At 37.0% G+C, this 16,622-nt stretch overlaps 1 protein-coding gene across 2 annotated transcripts; it reads left to right on the top strand.

Annotated features, from left to right (window-relative positions):
- Nucleotides 1–141: 141 nt before the first annotated feature.
- LOC6562792 (ethanolaminephosphotransferase 1) lies at nt 142–4,387 on the top strand. 2 transcript variants are annotated; one of them, XM_001988805.3, is made up of 9 exons: nt 142–751; nt 2,064–2,132; nt 2,189–2,378; nt 2,433–2,689; nt 2,752–2,906; nt 2,966–3,146; nt 3,211–3,420; nt 3,489–3,530; nt 4,030–4,387. In XM_001988805.3, exons 1-9 carry the CDS (start codon nt 695–697, stop codon nt 4,111–4,113), a joined length of 1,245 nt encoding a protein of 414 aa, XP_001988841.1. In that variant the 5' UTR covers nt 142–694; the 3' UTR covers nt 4,114–4,387. The 2 variants fall into 2 exon arrangements, 1 of the variants encoding a protein (XP_001988841.1); XR_004365069.1 differs by having other exon boundaries at nt 283–751; nt 3,489–3,804; nt 4,030–4,090.
- Nucleotides 4,388–16,622: the final 12,235 nt, after the last annotated feature.

Below are 16,622 nucleotides of genomic sequence, written 5' to 3'. Positions count from 1 at the left end.
ATGTGTGCAATGGGATTTGTGAAACCAGAGCGAGTTCAATGCGAGCAGAGCTCAGTCACTGTCGGCGTTGTAAATTAAGCGCTTGGCTTTTCTGTTTATTATTTTGGGGGCTGCTCTCGAACCGGCCAGCAAATCGTCTTTAGTCTTGATAATAAGTAGTGCCGAGACGGTCGCAGTCGCTGTCATTGTTGTCTTCGACTCAAGTGCTTTACTGTTATAAATTGTAGGAGTGTACATACATATATATATTTATATATATATGTGTATATACATATATACATACGAATATAGTATAGAATAGTATATATGTATACTTGTGTGCATATGAAGTAACGGCTGTTTGCGTGCCAGTGCGGAGGAAGCAGCGCAGGTGCAGACGAGAATGTTTCGCATTCCGTGTCTGTAAACGATTATTTAATTTACCGACATTTAGTTTAGAAATGAACATAAGAGTGAGAAGTGCGTGCCGGTGACAAGATCGAAATCCATTATATTATACATAGATATATATACATATATACAATGTGCTATAATTTGTGTACAAACCAAGGTATAGCATTAATCTGATCAGCATTATATATGTTATTTTGATACTTTAACTGTGCAAACTTAACGTGCGCTCAGCTGTTATCAGCTGCAACAATAAAATCTAATAATAACAAAAAAACCCAAAGAATAAAAACACACTAACAAAATGTGTTGCATGCGCTATCTGACGGAGACTCATTTACGGGGCTTCGAGCGTTACAAGGTAAGCATTAATGGGGAGGAATATACAAATGAACAACAACCAACCAACAACCAACAAATTGCAGCCACAGCCGGAGACCATAAAAAATCAATGGCTCATGCATATTTCAATGCGACACATCAATCAATGATTATTAATTTTGAAAGCCAATCAGTTATTAGTTCTTATCAACAGTATTACGAGGAGTTCCGGTTAGTAGTCTATAAATAGGAATATATATATACATGTATAATATACATGATCGCTCACATGTTAATTGTGCTCCTTAAGCAGCTAATCTGTGAATTGGGCAAAGCGAAGATTTGAATGTTGTTGTTGTTGTTTTTGTTTTTGTTGATCTTGTCACTGGCTTGTGTTCAGCATTGTCAGTGCTTATCAAAGGGGCTTTGGGAGCCTCTAAAGCAGGCATGACTAGGCCTAGGTCATCAGTGGTCATTAATGGACCGGATGATGCTTAAACAAAAAAGCGTGTATATGCTTCGCAGATCCCAGAAAAGGCATTGAACTGCCAATAAAGCATGTGCTGCTCGTAGATAGTTGGCAAAAGACACATTTACAGTGTGGAATTTGTACTGCAAGAGATTAAAATATAAATCAAAGATGCGTGGCGAGAGAGAGAGAGAGAGAGGCTTAAAGTATATATAAATAACTGCAGATTGGAAAATCTGTAAAATATATATATTGTCTTTAAAACTAAACTGAGCTGAAAATCAATAAGTTTATGTAGAATTATCAGTTATTCATTTAAAGTTATAATTTGAAAAGTTGTCATTAGATTATTCGGATTATGTATCACAAGATATAACCGATTATAAATCCCATATTTATGCATTATTTTAACTAAAAGCGTGAAATCATTTGCCATAGATTTCTAATGAATCGAATCTTAGGTAATCCCTGATAGAATACCTGATTAATCTATCTTTCGTAATACTTACAAAGCAATAACTACTTTTGTCCGACTTTCAATATAATAAACTATTAATTAATTCCGTGATAGGAACTGACTATATAATATTTTTGTGCTTGATAAGTATTGAAATGGCGTGATCCACTATAGCTAGTTGCGGTCAAAATAATAGTTGTGCTGCTTTAGAAAATGCAATTTCTCAAAATTTTCCTAGTCTCTTTCATATTCTCTTTGATAATTTTACTCTGCGGCATTTCTCCTCACATGAAATAAGTAAATTTTTCAGCATTTTTTAAATAGTCTTAACTACTGTGTTAACTATTTTTATTTTACGACAGCTGTGTATATATTATTTAATCCCACAGATATTCAATCTCAAAATGTATTTTATTTCGTTGACAGTACAACAGTATAGACACCAGCTTTCTGAGTGTCTATGTAATGCACCCCTTCTGGAATACCTGCGTAAAAGTATGTAATTATTCATGTCTAACTCGGAATAGGGTCTAACGAATTTACTCACGCAGTGTTTACCCATGTGGCTGGCGCCCAATGTGCTGACATTTGTCGGTTTTCTCATGACCGTGGTGAACTTTATTCTGATATCTTACTACGACTGGGATTTCACTGCAGCCAATGACAAGGAGGTGGGCAACACAGTGCCTGGCTGGGTGTGGACGGTAGCAGCGATAAACATACTTATCTACTACAATTTGGGTGAGTGGTTAAAACCGATAATGGATAACTCTTAACTAATTTGAAACCCCGTAGATGGCATGGATGGCAAACAGGCGCGTCGAACGGGAACAAGTGGTCCTTTGGGTGAGCTCTTTGATCATGGACTGGACTCCTATTCGGCGGCGCTTATACCCATCTATATCTTCTCATTGTTTGGCACAAATGATCTGCCGCCAATACGCATGTTTTTTGTCATTTGGAACGTGTTTCTCAATTTCTATTTTACGCACGTCGAAAAGTATAACACGGGCGTTATGTTCTTGCCCTGGGGTTATGACTTTACCATGTGGGTAGGTATAGTCTCTGTTAACTAATAATGAATAATATACATTTTCTGTGTTTCTGGTTAAAGGGCGTCAGTCTAATGCTGTTTGTGGCCACTTTGGTGGGTCCCGAAATTTATCGGTCCAGCTTTTATGGTATTACTGTGGCGAATGTGTTCGAAGTGGGTCTAATTGGTTCCGGCATTGTGTCCAGTCATCCTATCATCATTAGGAACATTTATCTGTTTGTATTCCAACTGACATCTAATTGCGAATTATGTATTAACAATGCTGCTCTTGCAGCTCGTACAAGAATAAGACGGGCAAGATGCGTCCCATGATGGAGATGTTGCGTCCATTTTTCGCATTCGTTTGGCTCCTGATTATCACAGTGATTTGGTCTTTCTTTTCACGGAACAATGTCATCAACTTGGAACCGCGTATCCTCTGGATTCTCTATGGCACTATATTCTCAAATATTGCTGTATGTTTTTAGGTTTCTTCATTTAAAATTAAATTAATTTTATATTCATATATCTGCTTGTCAGTGCCGTCTGATAGTGGCCCAAATGTCGGACACCCGCTGCGATGGCTTTAATATACTTATGTGGCCATTGGCTGCCACGGTTGGAGTCTGCTGTTTCCCCTGGTATGAGCATGTTTTCGGTATGGATCTTACACCTCAGGGAGAACGCTGGATCGTCCATGGTCTAACAATATTCGCCACATTGGCTCACTGGCATTATGGCTACGGACTGGTAAGAAATTCTCTTTCTCCTCAATTACTCCCCAGCATTATTAATAATCGTTATCGTCTCTCCAATAGGTCTCGGAAATGTGTAATCATTTTAATATCAGTTGCTTCAAAGTAAGAAAATCTCGCAGCAATACCACATTCCAGAAAAATAACAAATCGTTGAAAAGCCATTGAAACTAATTACATACTAACTACAACCAAGAAACCAACCAGAACCAAAATCAACGAAATAATCAAAAAACCAAAAAGGGGTGTCCATTTGCTATGTGATATATATATTGTGGGTGTTACAAAATTCCCTTTCGCCTCGCCTCGCCTCGTTCTGGTCTAAGTTTAAGTGATCCATACTCAATTTATAAGCTTCCATGCGCCGCATAACGTAATGGTAAATTTCACCTAAGTATATACTCTAACCTAACCTAGATCTAAGTAAATAATTACTAATTAATTATTACTTATTGAAATATGGTATATACTTAATGCATGATACGGCAGCCGTAATTCGCATGTGCAATGAACCCTAACTGCATGTACCGATAAGTATAGCATTATAAGAACTATCAAGCGAGATGTTGACGGACAAAAAATCTCCGAACTATAATTTCTATAGATAACAAAGAAGCCTGTCAACTCGGTGCAGGAGCTGAATGAAACCGATGCCACAAAACGCACGGAAACCACCGAAGATGTCTAATTTGTAAGGCCATTGAACTGTTTTCTTGTAAAATCGTCATTTTTAAGTAATGTTGTGAAAACTGTTCAAATTGTTGTAGACTAAGTTGAATTCAAACTAAAAATGTAACTGCTAAGAACCGAAAAAAGCTTCGTGCCTTATTCTAGAAATATGTTTGAGGGTACGTAAGCTTTCCAACGAAAGCTTTGCTGAGTTGCGATATTAATCCGCCAGAGGGCTTCTGGATGTCTTTGATTTTTTGATTTTCTGAATAAATGAATACATTTGGTAAATATTTTTTGATGTTTGAATTTTGAGTTTTTTTTTTTTTTAATTGTTGTAGTTTGGGTTAATAAATATTTGATGCTAAAGTTTAATTCTTTTATACTTTGATACTGAAGCTATCATAGTTTTAGTAAGCAACATTTTTAATATCACTTTTGGTTTTGGTGTCTTTTTTGAGTAAATTACTCTTTTTGCATTCGATTATGCTGTTTGAACAGCTCTGAGATACATTAGCACTTCCACACCTGAAACTCGTTAAAATAAATGGGAAAGGGACGCAATTAAAGGTTATCGGTTCCACAACTAAGAAGGTTATACTAAAAAAATCTTGTTGTAAATTCCATTAGGTTTAGCTTAAAGATTTCTTATATTTGCTCACCATGTCATATTGGCTTTGTGGACTTTTTAGCCATTCGGTTTGCCATTGTCACGTAGTGGGTCCATTTCTCATTTGTAACTTGCCTCAGGCTGCGACTCGCTTTTCTGTCAGCGGCAACAAATTATATCTGCGTATCCGTATGTATATATGTATGTATCTACCCCATATCTATTTATATATTTCAACACTTTGCTCTGGTTTTTTATGGCCATTGCATTTAGAAAGTGATTTGGCGTATATGTTTGTAAAATATTTTATACACACACACACACACAAACAAACAAACACTTTTAGCTAATGCACACTATGAGGCTCTTTCAATAAATTTTGCATGCAAGTCACGCATTGTTGTGGTCGTTATTATATTTGATGCCATTTTACCTACATACGCATAACAACATGTATAGATGCGGACGAAAAAATAGCACCAAAATAACAATCTGTCTTTAGTAAAACACTTTTTTTTTTAAATAATTCAATTCGTCCAGCTTTTGTGTATGCAAATTGAAAAAGTGTACGACAAATATTACATAACGTTTTACTCGATGTTTTGGTTTATCAAAATACAAATTGCAAAAAATTTGGTTAAAAAAAACATCAGGTAATGTTCAAAAATGAGTTTCAGTCAAAAAAAAATGTTTATTTGAGTCCTAGTACTATTTGTTTAGCCGGCACTGTATGAGAGCATAACAGAACATTTAAAGGGATATTTTAACTTTGTTCAAACCTCTCCGTGAGGTGTTATGGATCACGTAAAGCGTGGGATAGACCAATACAATATTGTAAAGCTTTGGCAATCGTTTGAAAAATTACACGAAAAGGTAAGACCTTAAATTCGCTTAAATGCAGATAGAGCAGAAATTTAAGTATGCCTGAATAATCGAATTGAGAGTTATCGACTAGAACGTACCCAACAAATCATATAATATATATTAAAGATATTTTATGAGTGGAAGCCGTTGAAACTTGGTAAGAATCAAAAGCATATTTTAACTGTGGAAGTACTAATAGTACATTAACAATTTGGCTCGGTATGTAATTATTTAATTTCTTATCAAATTAAGAAAGTGTAGATATACAAGCCATTTAAACAAGTGAGTTGAGTGTTGTTGAATTGGTTCAATCACTTTTAGAAGTCATATAAAATGTTTATGAGCATATTTTGTGCTGTTCATTAAATATAAGTTTTAGAAATTTGATGAGCAAAGTTAAATGTGGAAATGTTTAATTAATAGCACAATAACTTAATTTATTGGATATGGTTATTAATTACTTCATTTCGAATAAGATAAGCTAACTGATTGGCGTTGCTTTCTAATGTTCACATGAATATAGTTAATGATTAAGAAGCTTGAGGCGTGAACGCAGTGCAATCATAAATTCAAAACAATAAGTTGACTGAACATAATAAATTATTTAAAGAAGAAGTTACATTTTACGTGACTATAAGTATTAAGTGGCCATTATGATTGTGAACAAAGTATAAAAATAGTTTTGCTGCTAGTATTTTCAAGTTTTCTTTTTTTTTTTTTTATAAAAAAAAAAAATTGCTTTTAGCTTAATTGCTTTTATTATACAAAATTTACACTTTTAAGTTTTTGCTCGAGCGATTATACTAACAATAAAAACTTTTTTCTGCAAAGAAATGTTGTGCTTGATTCTAGTTTTTAGAACTGGTTTAGTTTTTAGTGGGTACAAATAATAATTTAGATAACATATTGTTGTAGTGTCTGTTTTATATCCTTGTAGAGAATTTTCTAATCTTTTGAGAAATAGTTCGATAGTTTTAAATTAAGAAAAGGGGTCACAAAACAATAAACACCCATAAAGCATATATATTCCTGAACACTAACTTTAGCCGAGATGATATAGCCATGTCTGTCCGTCTAAATCGCACTACTCGGATGAGTTCCAAGTTCTGGGACAGAGATGGTACATGCGACACTAGCTGATACAACAAATGAATATAATAAATTTGAAGCAAGGAGTGAAACTAAGTTCACAAAACACAAGAAATTTAAATTAATCTTCAAATGTTGACTAAAATTTAAATTTACAAGTTGAGTCGCTAGTGAGCTTAATTGTATTATTAATTAATATTATTATTTGCCTATAAATGTGTTATAGTTAAAATGAGCAAATTAATTAATAAACTTCGATCTGTAAGGGTATCTGGGTTGTAAGCTGGGTGCCCTAAGGTCAATGCTTGTTAATTATTTACAAATAGCTAACAAACATAATTTTATATGTGTACAACAAAAACAATGCCTGCGGAGTTACTACTGTGTATATATATATTTATATGTATGTAGCTTTTACTGTCCTATAACTTTTTAAAACTGCAAAAATATATCGATATAAATTGCCTCATAAATTTGGCTTATAAGCACAAAAAAAGTAGAAAGAAAACTGGCCATTTGGTGTATATAATGAGTACCTTAGCTAACAGTCTTTGTATATGCATGTGTATGTTTGTGCGTACATGTATGTGTGTGTGTGTGGTGTGTGTGTTGTATACATAAGCACATGTCCCGATCCAGCCACTAAAGTGATGGTTCATTTGTCTTTATTTAGTCGCGGCGCACAAAATGGTCGCTTGGAGGCTGCATTTATTGACAATAAATAGGTCATAAATTACACATTGGGGGAGGGTTGGGGTTGTGTGAAGTGTGGCTGGCCAGCCTCGTTTTAAAGGACTTGTCATGAATTGGGAAGTTGAGTGTAATATTTATTTTTTTTTTTTTGAAATTGAATGGCAAAGTAACCGAGCATTAAAAGAAGCGCATAGGAAACAACTTCAAAGCGGAAGTTGCACAGCATTTCCGTACTTATGATTGTCGTGCGCAGCGTTTGAGGGATGGGTGGCCAGGGGGCGTTGACGAATGGGCGTGGCACTCGCTTGGCAAGTGCACTTGAAAACAAAAAGCGTAAAGTTATTAAAGGTTTTTGCGCTTTGTGTGCGCGCCTTTCATGTCACTTACACTTTTTCACATGTCAGGTAAGGGACGATAAATCCACTCCGCCTTCTGTTCCCACGGCACAGCTTTTATGTGCTGTGCAAACGCTTTGCATGCACAGCTGGGAGAGGTCGAAGGGGGGTGGGCAGGGGGGTGTTAGGCAAACTTCAAGCGTGCGGCAAATTCAATTTGAAATTTCCAAATGTTTTGAAAATTACATTTTTTATGAGGAGGGAGCGAAAAGTTCACGGTGTGCGGCATCAAAAAGCGTATCAACCGGTGAATCGGAGGGATCGGGAACGGTGGGTGGTGTGGAGGTGTGTCATCGGAAGCCTTAACCCATAGGTGAATGATGCATCTTGGGTAGTAAGCAGAAACAACAAATGTCAAGTAAATGAATATTTTATTGACGTACCATGAGCCAAGATGGCTCCCGAAATTGGCTTCCCACTGTGTGCATTGGTTGGATTCTATGGCAGCTCGGAGAGCGCCCAAGAATGCGTACCAGCGTCTTTTCCCACATGAGAAAATAAAAAAGAACTAAGAATAATGACGACGATGATTTCAAAGCGTTTTCAGACCGTCTCTCTCTGGGTAAATTGCCGCATGGACTATTGCATTTTGTAGAGTGTTGCGAATTTGTTATGAAGGCAGCTATACCGGGAGCAGTTATCGATAAATTGGTATCAAGCTTATATGCGTGAAGTATATGAGAACTTGTCTTTCTAACATGAAGCTTCTAGATTTATTCTGGTCAAAAATATAAATAGTTTATGTGGCCGGAGATGCTCTTTGCTGCCTCTTACATACTTTACATAAAACACTTTATTCTTTTTAACTATTTTTAGTGGGTTCCAAAGAAAGATAGAAATTTATTTCGTATCAAAACTGAAATACATACAGACATATAACTTCCAAGTAAATCTATGCTAAGTCTCGCTATTCATTTTCAGATCGAGCTCATCGCACTTATCCATATAAGACACACACACATACACACATTTCAGCTTGAACTCACATTAGGAGCAGTACACATACACACACATGCACAATAGCCATATGCGCGCAACATTCAGATTTCGTAGCATACTTTTCCGCGCGGCCTCTATGAATGTGGCAAGTGACATTGAGCCGCTGCTGTCTATGTGTGAGAAGGTGTACTGTCCCTTTGCATATGTGTGCGTGCGTGTGTGTGTGTGTGGAAGGGCATGTTAAAATTCATTTGTCAAAAGGATTACCATGGTAATAGGGTTTTAAGCATATATATATCTTGGCAAACATTCGCAGCGTTATTTGTTTTTTTCTCTCTTTTTGTTTTCCAACCGTTTATCATGTCCTTTTGTTTGTTGCTTTTTGCTTGATACGTTTACGGCCATGTGTGGCGGCTAATTAAAAACATGGCGTTAAACAATTATGTCAGACATTTGTAAAGCTCGAAGCGCACAGCAAAACACCTGGTCAGAGTCACAGAGCCTTAATAAATTGACTGCAATCAAAGTTGTCATAAGTTGAGGTAGGCAACCACAACGCCCATGCATACTGAAGTCACGTCCACCCCACCCACACCCACACACACACTAAGTCTAAGTTATAAATAAGCATATATATATATATATATTTCTATATATATATTTATATATGTATATGTATATGTACACGTAGTCAAATGACAACTTAATAGCCACCACCCGCAAAAAAAAACCAAGTCAAGCAGACATTGTCCTTTTTTTTTTGTTGGCCACTGCACAAAGGGAAGCCTTGAGCAAATCTGCTGGCTGGTGCCGTGTGCCATGTGTTGCCAGCGCCATCATCGTCACCGTCTTAACCGTCTGCGTTCTGGCCAACGAGGCGAAAATGTACAAATTGTTGTGATTTATTTTAACAGATTTCATTTTTTTTTCTTTTTTTTTTTGTTAACCCAACGCACAACAACAAGAGCAGCAGCTTCTGCCCGGAATTGAATGAACAGTGTGGCATTTGGTCCATTGATGAATCTGCTGGTTGTCGGGTCCATTCCGATGCGGGCTGATCCCTCCGTTCAGTTGGCCAAATTGGAGTTGCGAGAGACGCGCGTGACAATGCGCCAATGTGTGGTCAAGTAGTGCGCACGGCTGAGCTGCTGCTGATGTTGCTGCTGCGACCAGTAGTCAATTTATAGACGAATGGGGCGCCACAATGAGGCAAACTTAACGTTAACAGGTTTAACCAAGCTAAGGACAAGTCTGACATGAGTGGTAAACTACCCACCAGTCCAATCCCTCCCACTGCCTCATCATTAGTGTAGCAATGCTCGAGCTTTTATAGGACGATTGATTTAGCTGATATGTTTGCTGCCAGAAGGGCGTCTGGCAGTTGAGGCAGGTTACCCGGACAGCCAACATATTCACTTATACAGTGTGTCAATTTAAAGCGCACTGAGTGGAAATTTCTTGAGGATGCGTTGCTGGCTGGCATCATGATTTCCATGACATTGTCACGTTGTTCTGCGTTCGCCAAGACAACCCAGATAGGTTTATTAATATACCAAAACGTTTCAAGTTGTGCGTTAGAATATACATATTTGTTGTATACCCTTGTGAGGGTGTTTTAATGTTGCTTTCGGATTTGCACCGCATTTAAGGAGACTTCTATAAAAATCTATAAAGTATAAATATTCTGGATTAGCATATTTTCTTTCAAATTTAAAGAAAAAACAAATAAGTTATGGAATTGAAGCAATAAGTTGTGAATGCCAGGAAATAAATTTATGACATTAAAATAAATAAATAATGGTCATGAAAACTACTAAAGCAGCTCTTCTGCGCAATTGCACTACTAAATAAAATGTAACCCATTTTGCTACAAGATATTGGTAAATAAATCTCAAGAAATGAGGCAAATTGCTTGGCACAGATTTTTTGATTGTCTAAGTTTGGCTGTAGGGCTATTGATGATAGCAAAGTCGAGAAGTGCTCTAAGTATGCTGCCTAAACCAACAATTGTTCGACCAGTTCACCACTATCCATGGCACCACCCAAGCCAAGCCAGGCCAGGCCAGGCCGAGTCAGGCTAAGCCAACCAACCCCACCCCTTGCTCTATTCCTTCAGTCAATATGATCCGGCACTTAGGCTAAGCAAATGCTGTCTTGGGATTATGCCATTCATTGTAGATATGTCAGCATTAGCTAATTCTAGGAGAGCGAGCGAGAGAGAGTGAGAGAGAGTGAGAGGGAGAGGGAGAGGGAGAGAGAGAGGGAGAGTGAGAGGAACGCCCACAGCTGAAGTTTATGAAATATTGAGGCACACACACTTTTATTTTCAGATGGATAGATGGGTGGGTTGGGTGGTTTAGTGGGTGGCTATCTAGAAGAGGGAGGTACAATGCGCATCTGGGATGCGGACACGTACTTTGGTTAGCACTTCAGCTCAGCTGTGAAACGCGACAATTTAATTTATTTGGCGCTTTACGGCCAAAGTCAGCGAATTTACGATTGACATTTGCGTTTAACCTACTTATGCTGATTTGATGGCAGCTCATAAATAAAATTTAAACCAATTGCTGGACACCAAACAGCCGCCGTCCGTGGCATAGGGACACTCATCAATCCCAGCTGCTATCAGTGCGGAAGATCATTGCCATATCCGCCCTAGTTCGCCATCTCATCAGCCGTCATTATCTTTAAGGGCTCGGTGGTGTTTCGCGGGGTGTGTTCAACGCACAATGTCCTGTCGTAGTTCTCGGTAATTGAACACTTAGTGTGCCAAGCAATTTGGTTTTTAGTGTGCCAAAGGAAAATATTTAAAATCCGGTGGTAGATGCAACACGCAACTCCTTCACAATACCGTTGGGCCAGCTGGCATGCTGGCATGCTGGCCTGCTGCCACGCCCACTTCTACAGCAGCAATTGTTATACGCCCAGATGGTTTGGCAGCTCAAATTTGTCGTGTCAAATGATGCAGAAAGTCGCCGAGGCGCCTAGGAATTAAAACGTGAAATGAGTCGTAAGAAAAACAATGAAAACTCTTCGCAATGGAAATACATACATACAGTAAAAGTCGCTCGCAAGTTTTTCCGATTGTCTTGGGAGCGTTCTGGGTTTGTGGACTGAATGGGGTTTTGTTTGTGTGTTTGTTTTTTTTTCTTATGTCCTCGGATTGGTTTGCAAAATGTGTCACTGGGGTGCACTTTGAAAATGAAATTTTCTTAGAATTTCTCCTACTTTCTTTTTTTTTTTTTTTGTTATCCTACTTCATTCATGTGACGCTCGAGTGAATGACCTTGGTAACTTTATAAATGTACCTATAACTATGCCTCCAATATGTATTATATACATACATTTGTATACTGACTCGCTGTAAAGTCTTAGAACTTGTTTTAAACAACCGTTGGAAATATATACATACCAACAGACTTGCGCAAAAATATTCTCACAGCACTTTCATCTGTTCTTTAAAAATATTATGCAGCCAAAGTTTATGCCGTAAAATATATCTTCTTATGATGAAAAGGGTTTTAGTTTTTAACTTTTAATCATTGTAAATGAGTTCATAAAAACTTTGTTTTGTATGCAGTATTTTGTATATCATTCACAGATAATTTTTTAAATCGAACTATCCATATTGAAAATGAAAAATCTTAATTAAATTACAATTAAAATATGATAATTATAGTACTTAAATTGTGTTCAATTCATGCACCTAATTAAAATAACACAATAAGTTTTTGTTGCTTTTTCGAATCTGTAATTTTTTTATTTGTTAGAAACTGAAAGAAAATGTGAAGAAATAATATCTTAAGATAGGATAATCAGTTTTCAACTTTTGTTGCGCTGCGTCCGTGTGAAGTTTTAACTGAAAGAAATTGATGAATTGCTGCGCTAAAAGAGAAACAAACTAAGAGAAGATTTACTGTTTGTTGCTGCTTTCGGTAAGTGCATTTTGTGCTGAAACTAATATTAAAATACAAAATACTGCACAGATATAATTTGTATTATTTATATATGTATATATGTACTTTTAAGGATTTAAGAGCATAACTTGCAAATTGCCCTTGGCTTGCCATTATTTGTTGTTTCCATCCCACAAACGGATGTTTGGCTTAAAAAGCATCTATAAGATACTTTTCGCTTTATGCACTGTCGCAGTCAGCTCAATTGCTTGAAATTTGACACACATCTATGCCATGCCATGTGAGTGCTTATGCCTAACAACTCGACCAAAAAAACACACAAATATCTTTTTCCATAGCTAAACAAAAGAGCAGTGGCGAGTTAAAAAGAGTTTTGGTTGTTGGACAGCAGCAGCAGCAGCAGCAGCAGCAGGAAACGCAGCAGCAGGAAACGCAGCAGCAGCAGCAGCATCTAGTCTCTAGGGAAGAGCAAAGGTCGGCAACCGGCTTCGAAAGGGCCCTCATTCAATACCTTTTACTCCGAATTACAATCACACACACAAACATGCATGAATACATACATATAGACGGCCATAAATATACATTGCCATTCAGGAAGATGGCGGGGCCTGTGTAATGTGCATGCCCGGAACTAAAGCAAACAAATATTTATAAATGCGCAAATAGAACAGATAACTGTATTTTTATATGAACACGCATACACAGACACACACACACACAGACCCACAGACACACACACACACACACACAAGCACACATGCATCCTCTCGCACTAATACAGAGAGCCGCTCACTTTGCCGGGCAAAAGTATTCGAGATTCGATTTCGCATCAGCGTGGAGTCGTCGACGGGTCGACGCTTTTATTCATTCGCAAGCAGTTCGCAACAACAACAACAACAACAACAAGTTACATTTTTATTGCTTGGCATGGAGCATATGAAAGCGCCGCCAATGCCGTCACATACACAAACACCACACACTCACACCACACACACACATTCTACCCACACCGTTTGCCCCCGAGCCCAATCCTTCCGCATGTGAAACTCTTTTTTTTTCCTCCTTTTTTGCTACCCATCGGAACGAAAGGAACACGCAACCAAATAAAAGGGCTGCGAGAAACGAAATGAATGGAAAATATTTGCTGGAGTAAGAATGAAAGAAATATATATTTTCCGATATTTTAACATGAATTTTGCATATTGTTAATTTTTCCTTTCAACGGGAAACGCATAGCGGCAAACGCCAGTCTCGCTTTTATATCATTTAGCTTCCGTTCGTCTGCAATACTTATTTATGCTCAAATGTGATTTCATGCAGTACACACACAAGTATCTGCAATCATAATGCCCAAGCTTATAGCAGTCATATGATTTATGTTCATTCAACAGTACTTAAAAATCACCACAGCCATAAAGATTGGATGGTCAGCGTCAGTTTCGTCTAACTGCTTACTTTGTTCTTGTTATTTTAACACCTTGAATGGAGTAACAAATATTAATATATATATTTAATATACTGTTAATGCAATAATAGGGTATCATATGGTTGTCAAAGAAGGAAGAAGGCTGCATCTCTGATTCTTTATAACGGGTTTTAACTTTCGACTGCCATTACCTTTTATTTTTTGTTTTATATATAGTAAGTGCTCCAACAATTAAACAGTTTTTATTTGTAAAGTGCTAGTTTTTGAGTTATAAATGTAAAATTGAACGGTTGCCGATGCTACAAAAGTTAATATATGATATACATATGTATATATATATGTATATGTAAATAGATGCAAGTGTGTGTGAGTTCAAGTGCTGCTGCCCTCAAGGCAATCACAAGCATCTGCATAGCTGGCCAATAGAACATTTCACTAGCACACAACTTTTCCATATATGTAATATGCATTTGAGTAAACTATTTGCTTGTGGTCATGCTGCTGCTGAAAAGTAAACAAGCTCAGTTTACAAAGTTATTTCCCGTTATAAACCAACTTGGTACCCACTTAAATAAAACATAACTCGAAATTTTTCTTTTCATATATGTGTATACACAGGGCAAGGGTCATTCATTTTTAATAAGCACCAATAATAATCTAAAATGCATGTTGTAAATATATGGCTAACAGGCTTGAATCCCCAAGATGGTTTTCACTAACTTACTTTCCCTTATTAATGGCACTAATTTGCAGATTAAAAATAATATGCTGCTCTTGTACCTGTTACCATATTAACGTAAATGTCTCTCCATGTGGTTGTGTGTGTGTGTTGCCAAGCCAATATGCTTCATGTTTGTTATCTAACAAGAAATTTGTCAGATGTTTAAGCTGTAGCTGCTGCTGTTGCTGCTGCTGTTGCTGCTGCTGTTGCTCTGTTGCCCTTTCACATTTGACAAACCGCTTAACCTTAACCTTAGCAATTTCTATGATGCTTATGTATATTTCAGTTTGCATTACTCATTTTGTAGGGCAAGCCATTGCTACTACACTCTGTTCCACCTAATCCTTCTGTGCGTGCATGCTATAGTGGCTAATGACATTTTACAAAAACAACAACAACAACAGCAACAACTAACCAAAATGACTAATGGGTCTGAGTAGAGACCTGGGCGTTGTCGTTGCCAGTGCATCAGTTGGGGCGGTTGCAGCAGCATCAGCTGAAGCAGCTGCATGGCTTGATAAACATTTGTTTAACATGACCATTAAGACAAGTCAAACTGCATACGCACACGCACACACTTACACACACTTATGCACACACCTACACTATAACTCAATGCACTAACACACGCATGCCATTTGGCACACTCACATAGTAATATGTAACAAACAACAGACACGATTACAACCAAATGACACAGAAAATCACTCCTGCTCGTTATGTGATTGTACACTAACAAAAATGTATTATATACAATTCGAATATAAAACTCGGCTTAAAGTAATTAACTCAATTCTTTCGTATTTTCAAAACTCTTGTTTTGTAAAGATTTTCTAATTTCGACTTTATGCATCGTAAATTGTATACTTCTTCTTCTTTCGCTAAATATTTATGATATAACACTTAACTCATACTATACACTATTATAAGAGAAATGGGAAAAATGATATAAATTATTTAAAAAAGAAATCTAAAATTCGGGCGGAAAGCGCCTTTTTCTGAGTGTATGTAAATGTGTGTTCGGCTTTGTTTGGCTCATGTGGGAAGTAAATTAGCCTAGTGCCCAGTGGAAGCCAGCCTGTCGCATGCTATTTATGTCTGTGCACACACATACATACACACACATAAGTTAGTGCGTTTCAGCACAAAATGCGCGCCACAATTCCAATTGCCGTTGCATGAGCAGCACGATGGAAATAGAGAGAGTGATAGAGATATATGGTTGGAGATAGAGATAAAGGGAGAGAGAGAGAGAGAGACAGTGAGTGAGTCCATCTGGCTTAGTGAGTCGTCTGGATGCTTATATCGAAATTCATGCAGCCATTGCGGCAACAAATGAACTTGCAACTCAAATGAAATCGTATTTAAGACTCTGACGTCGGCTAACGACTAGAATATCATTAAGAATAATTTTCACAAAGATAAAAAAAGCGTCAGCTTAACAATTGGTTCACTGCTTATCCAATAGCTTTCGCAGACATGACAAGTTTGAATAACTTTTTAATATACTCTACGAAAAAAAATAAATGGTTGTATAATAACACAGAAATTGTCCATAGACTCATAAAATATATTTTTCTGAAATGCAAATAGTATACATAAATTCTTTTTTTTTAACAGAAATTTATTTAAACTTTTAAAATTGTACAATATTTTTGGGCTTATGAGTGGAGATAGATTCGATGGTGCAAGGCTATATACATATATATTTATATTATAATGGTGATAAATAATGAATACTAATTTGATCTATAAAAAAGAAAAGTTGCATTGGTATTTTATGTCGAATATTGGTGGGTTCCTTAACTGTAGCTATGTAGTTACATATATTAATCTCAATTAATTGCACAATGTAAATATTCGGTATGAAATAT

The sequence above is a fragment of the Drosophila grimshawi genome, unplaced genomic scaffold (genome assembly GCF_018153295.1).
Source record: "Drosophila grimshawi isolate 15287-2541.00 unplaced genomic scaffold, ASM1815329v1 contig_1377, whole genome shotgun sequence".
Lineage (NCBI taxonomy): Eukaryota > Metazoa > Arthropoda > Insecta > Diptera > Drosophilidae > Drosophila > Drosophila grimshawi.
The sequence above is the reverse complement of the archived record's forward strand: the minus strand, read 5'-3'. Positions and strand labels throughout refer to the sequence as shown.

Excerpts from the sequence above, each read along its gene's own strand:
- LOC6562792 (XM_001988805.3), top strand. The coding sequence starts at position 695 with ATGTGTTGCATGCGCTATCTGACGGAGACTCATTTACGGGGCTTCGAG. Across the intron at positions 3,421-3,488 it reads GGCATTATGGCTACGGACTG|GTCTCGGAAATGTGTAATCA; the intron begins GTAAGAAATTCT and ends TCTCTCCAATAG. Across the intron at positions 3,531-4,029 it reads TTAATATCAGTTGCTTCAAA|ATAACAAAGAAGCCTGTCAA; the intron begins GTAAGAAAATCT and ends TAATTTCTATAG.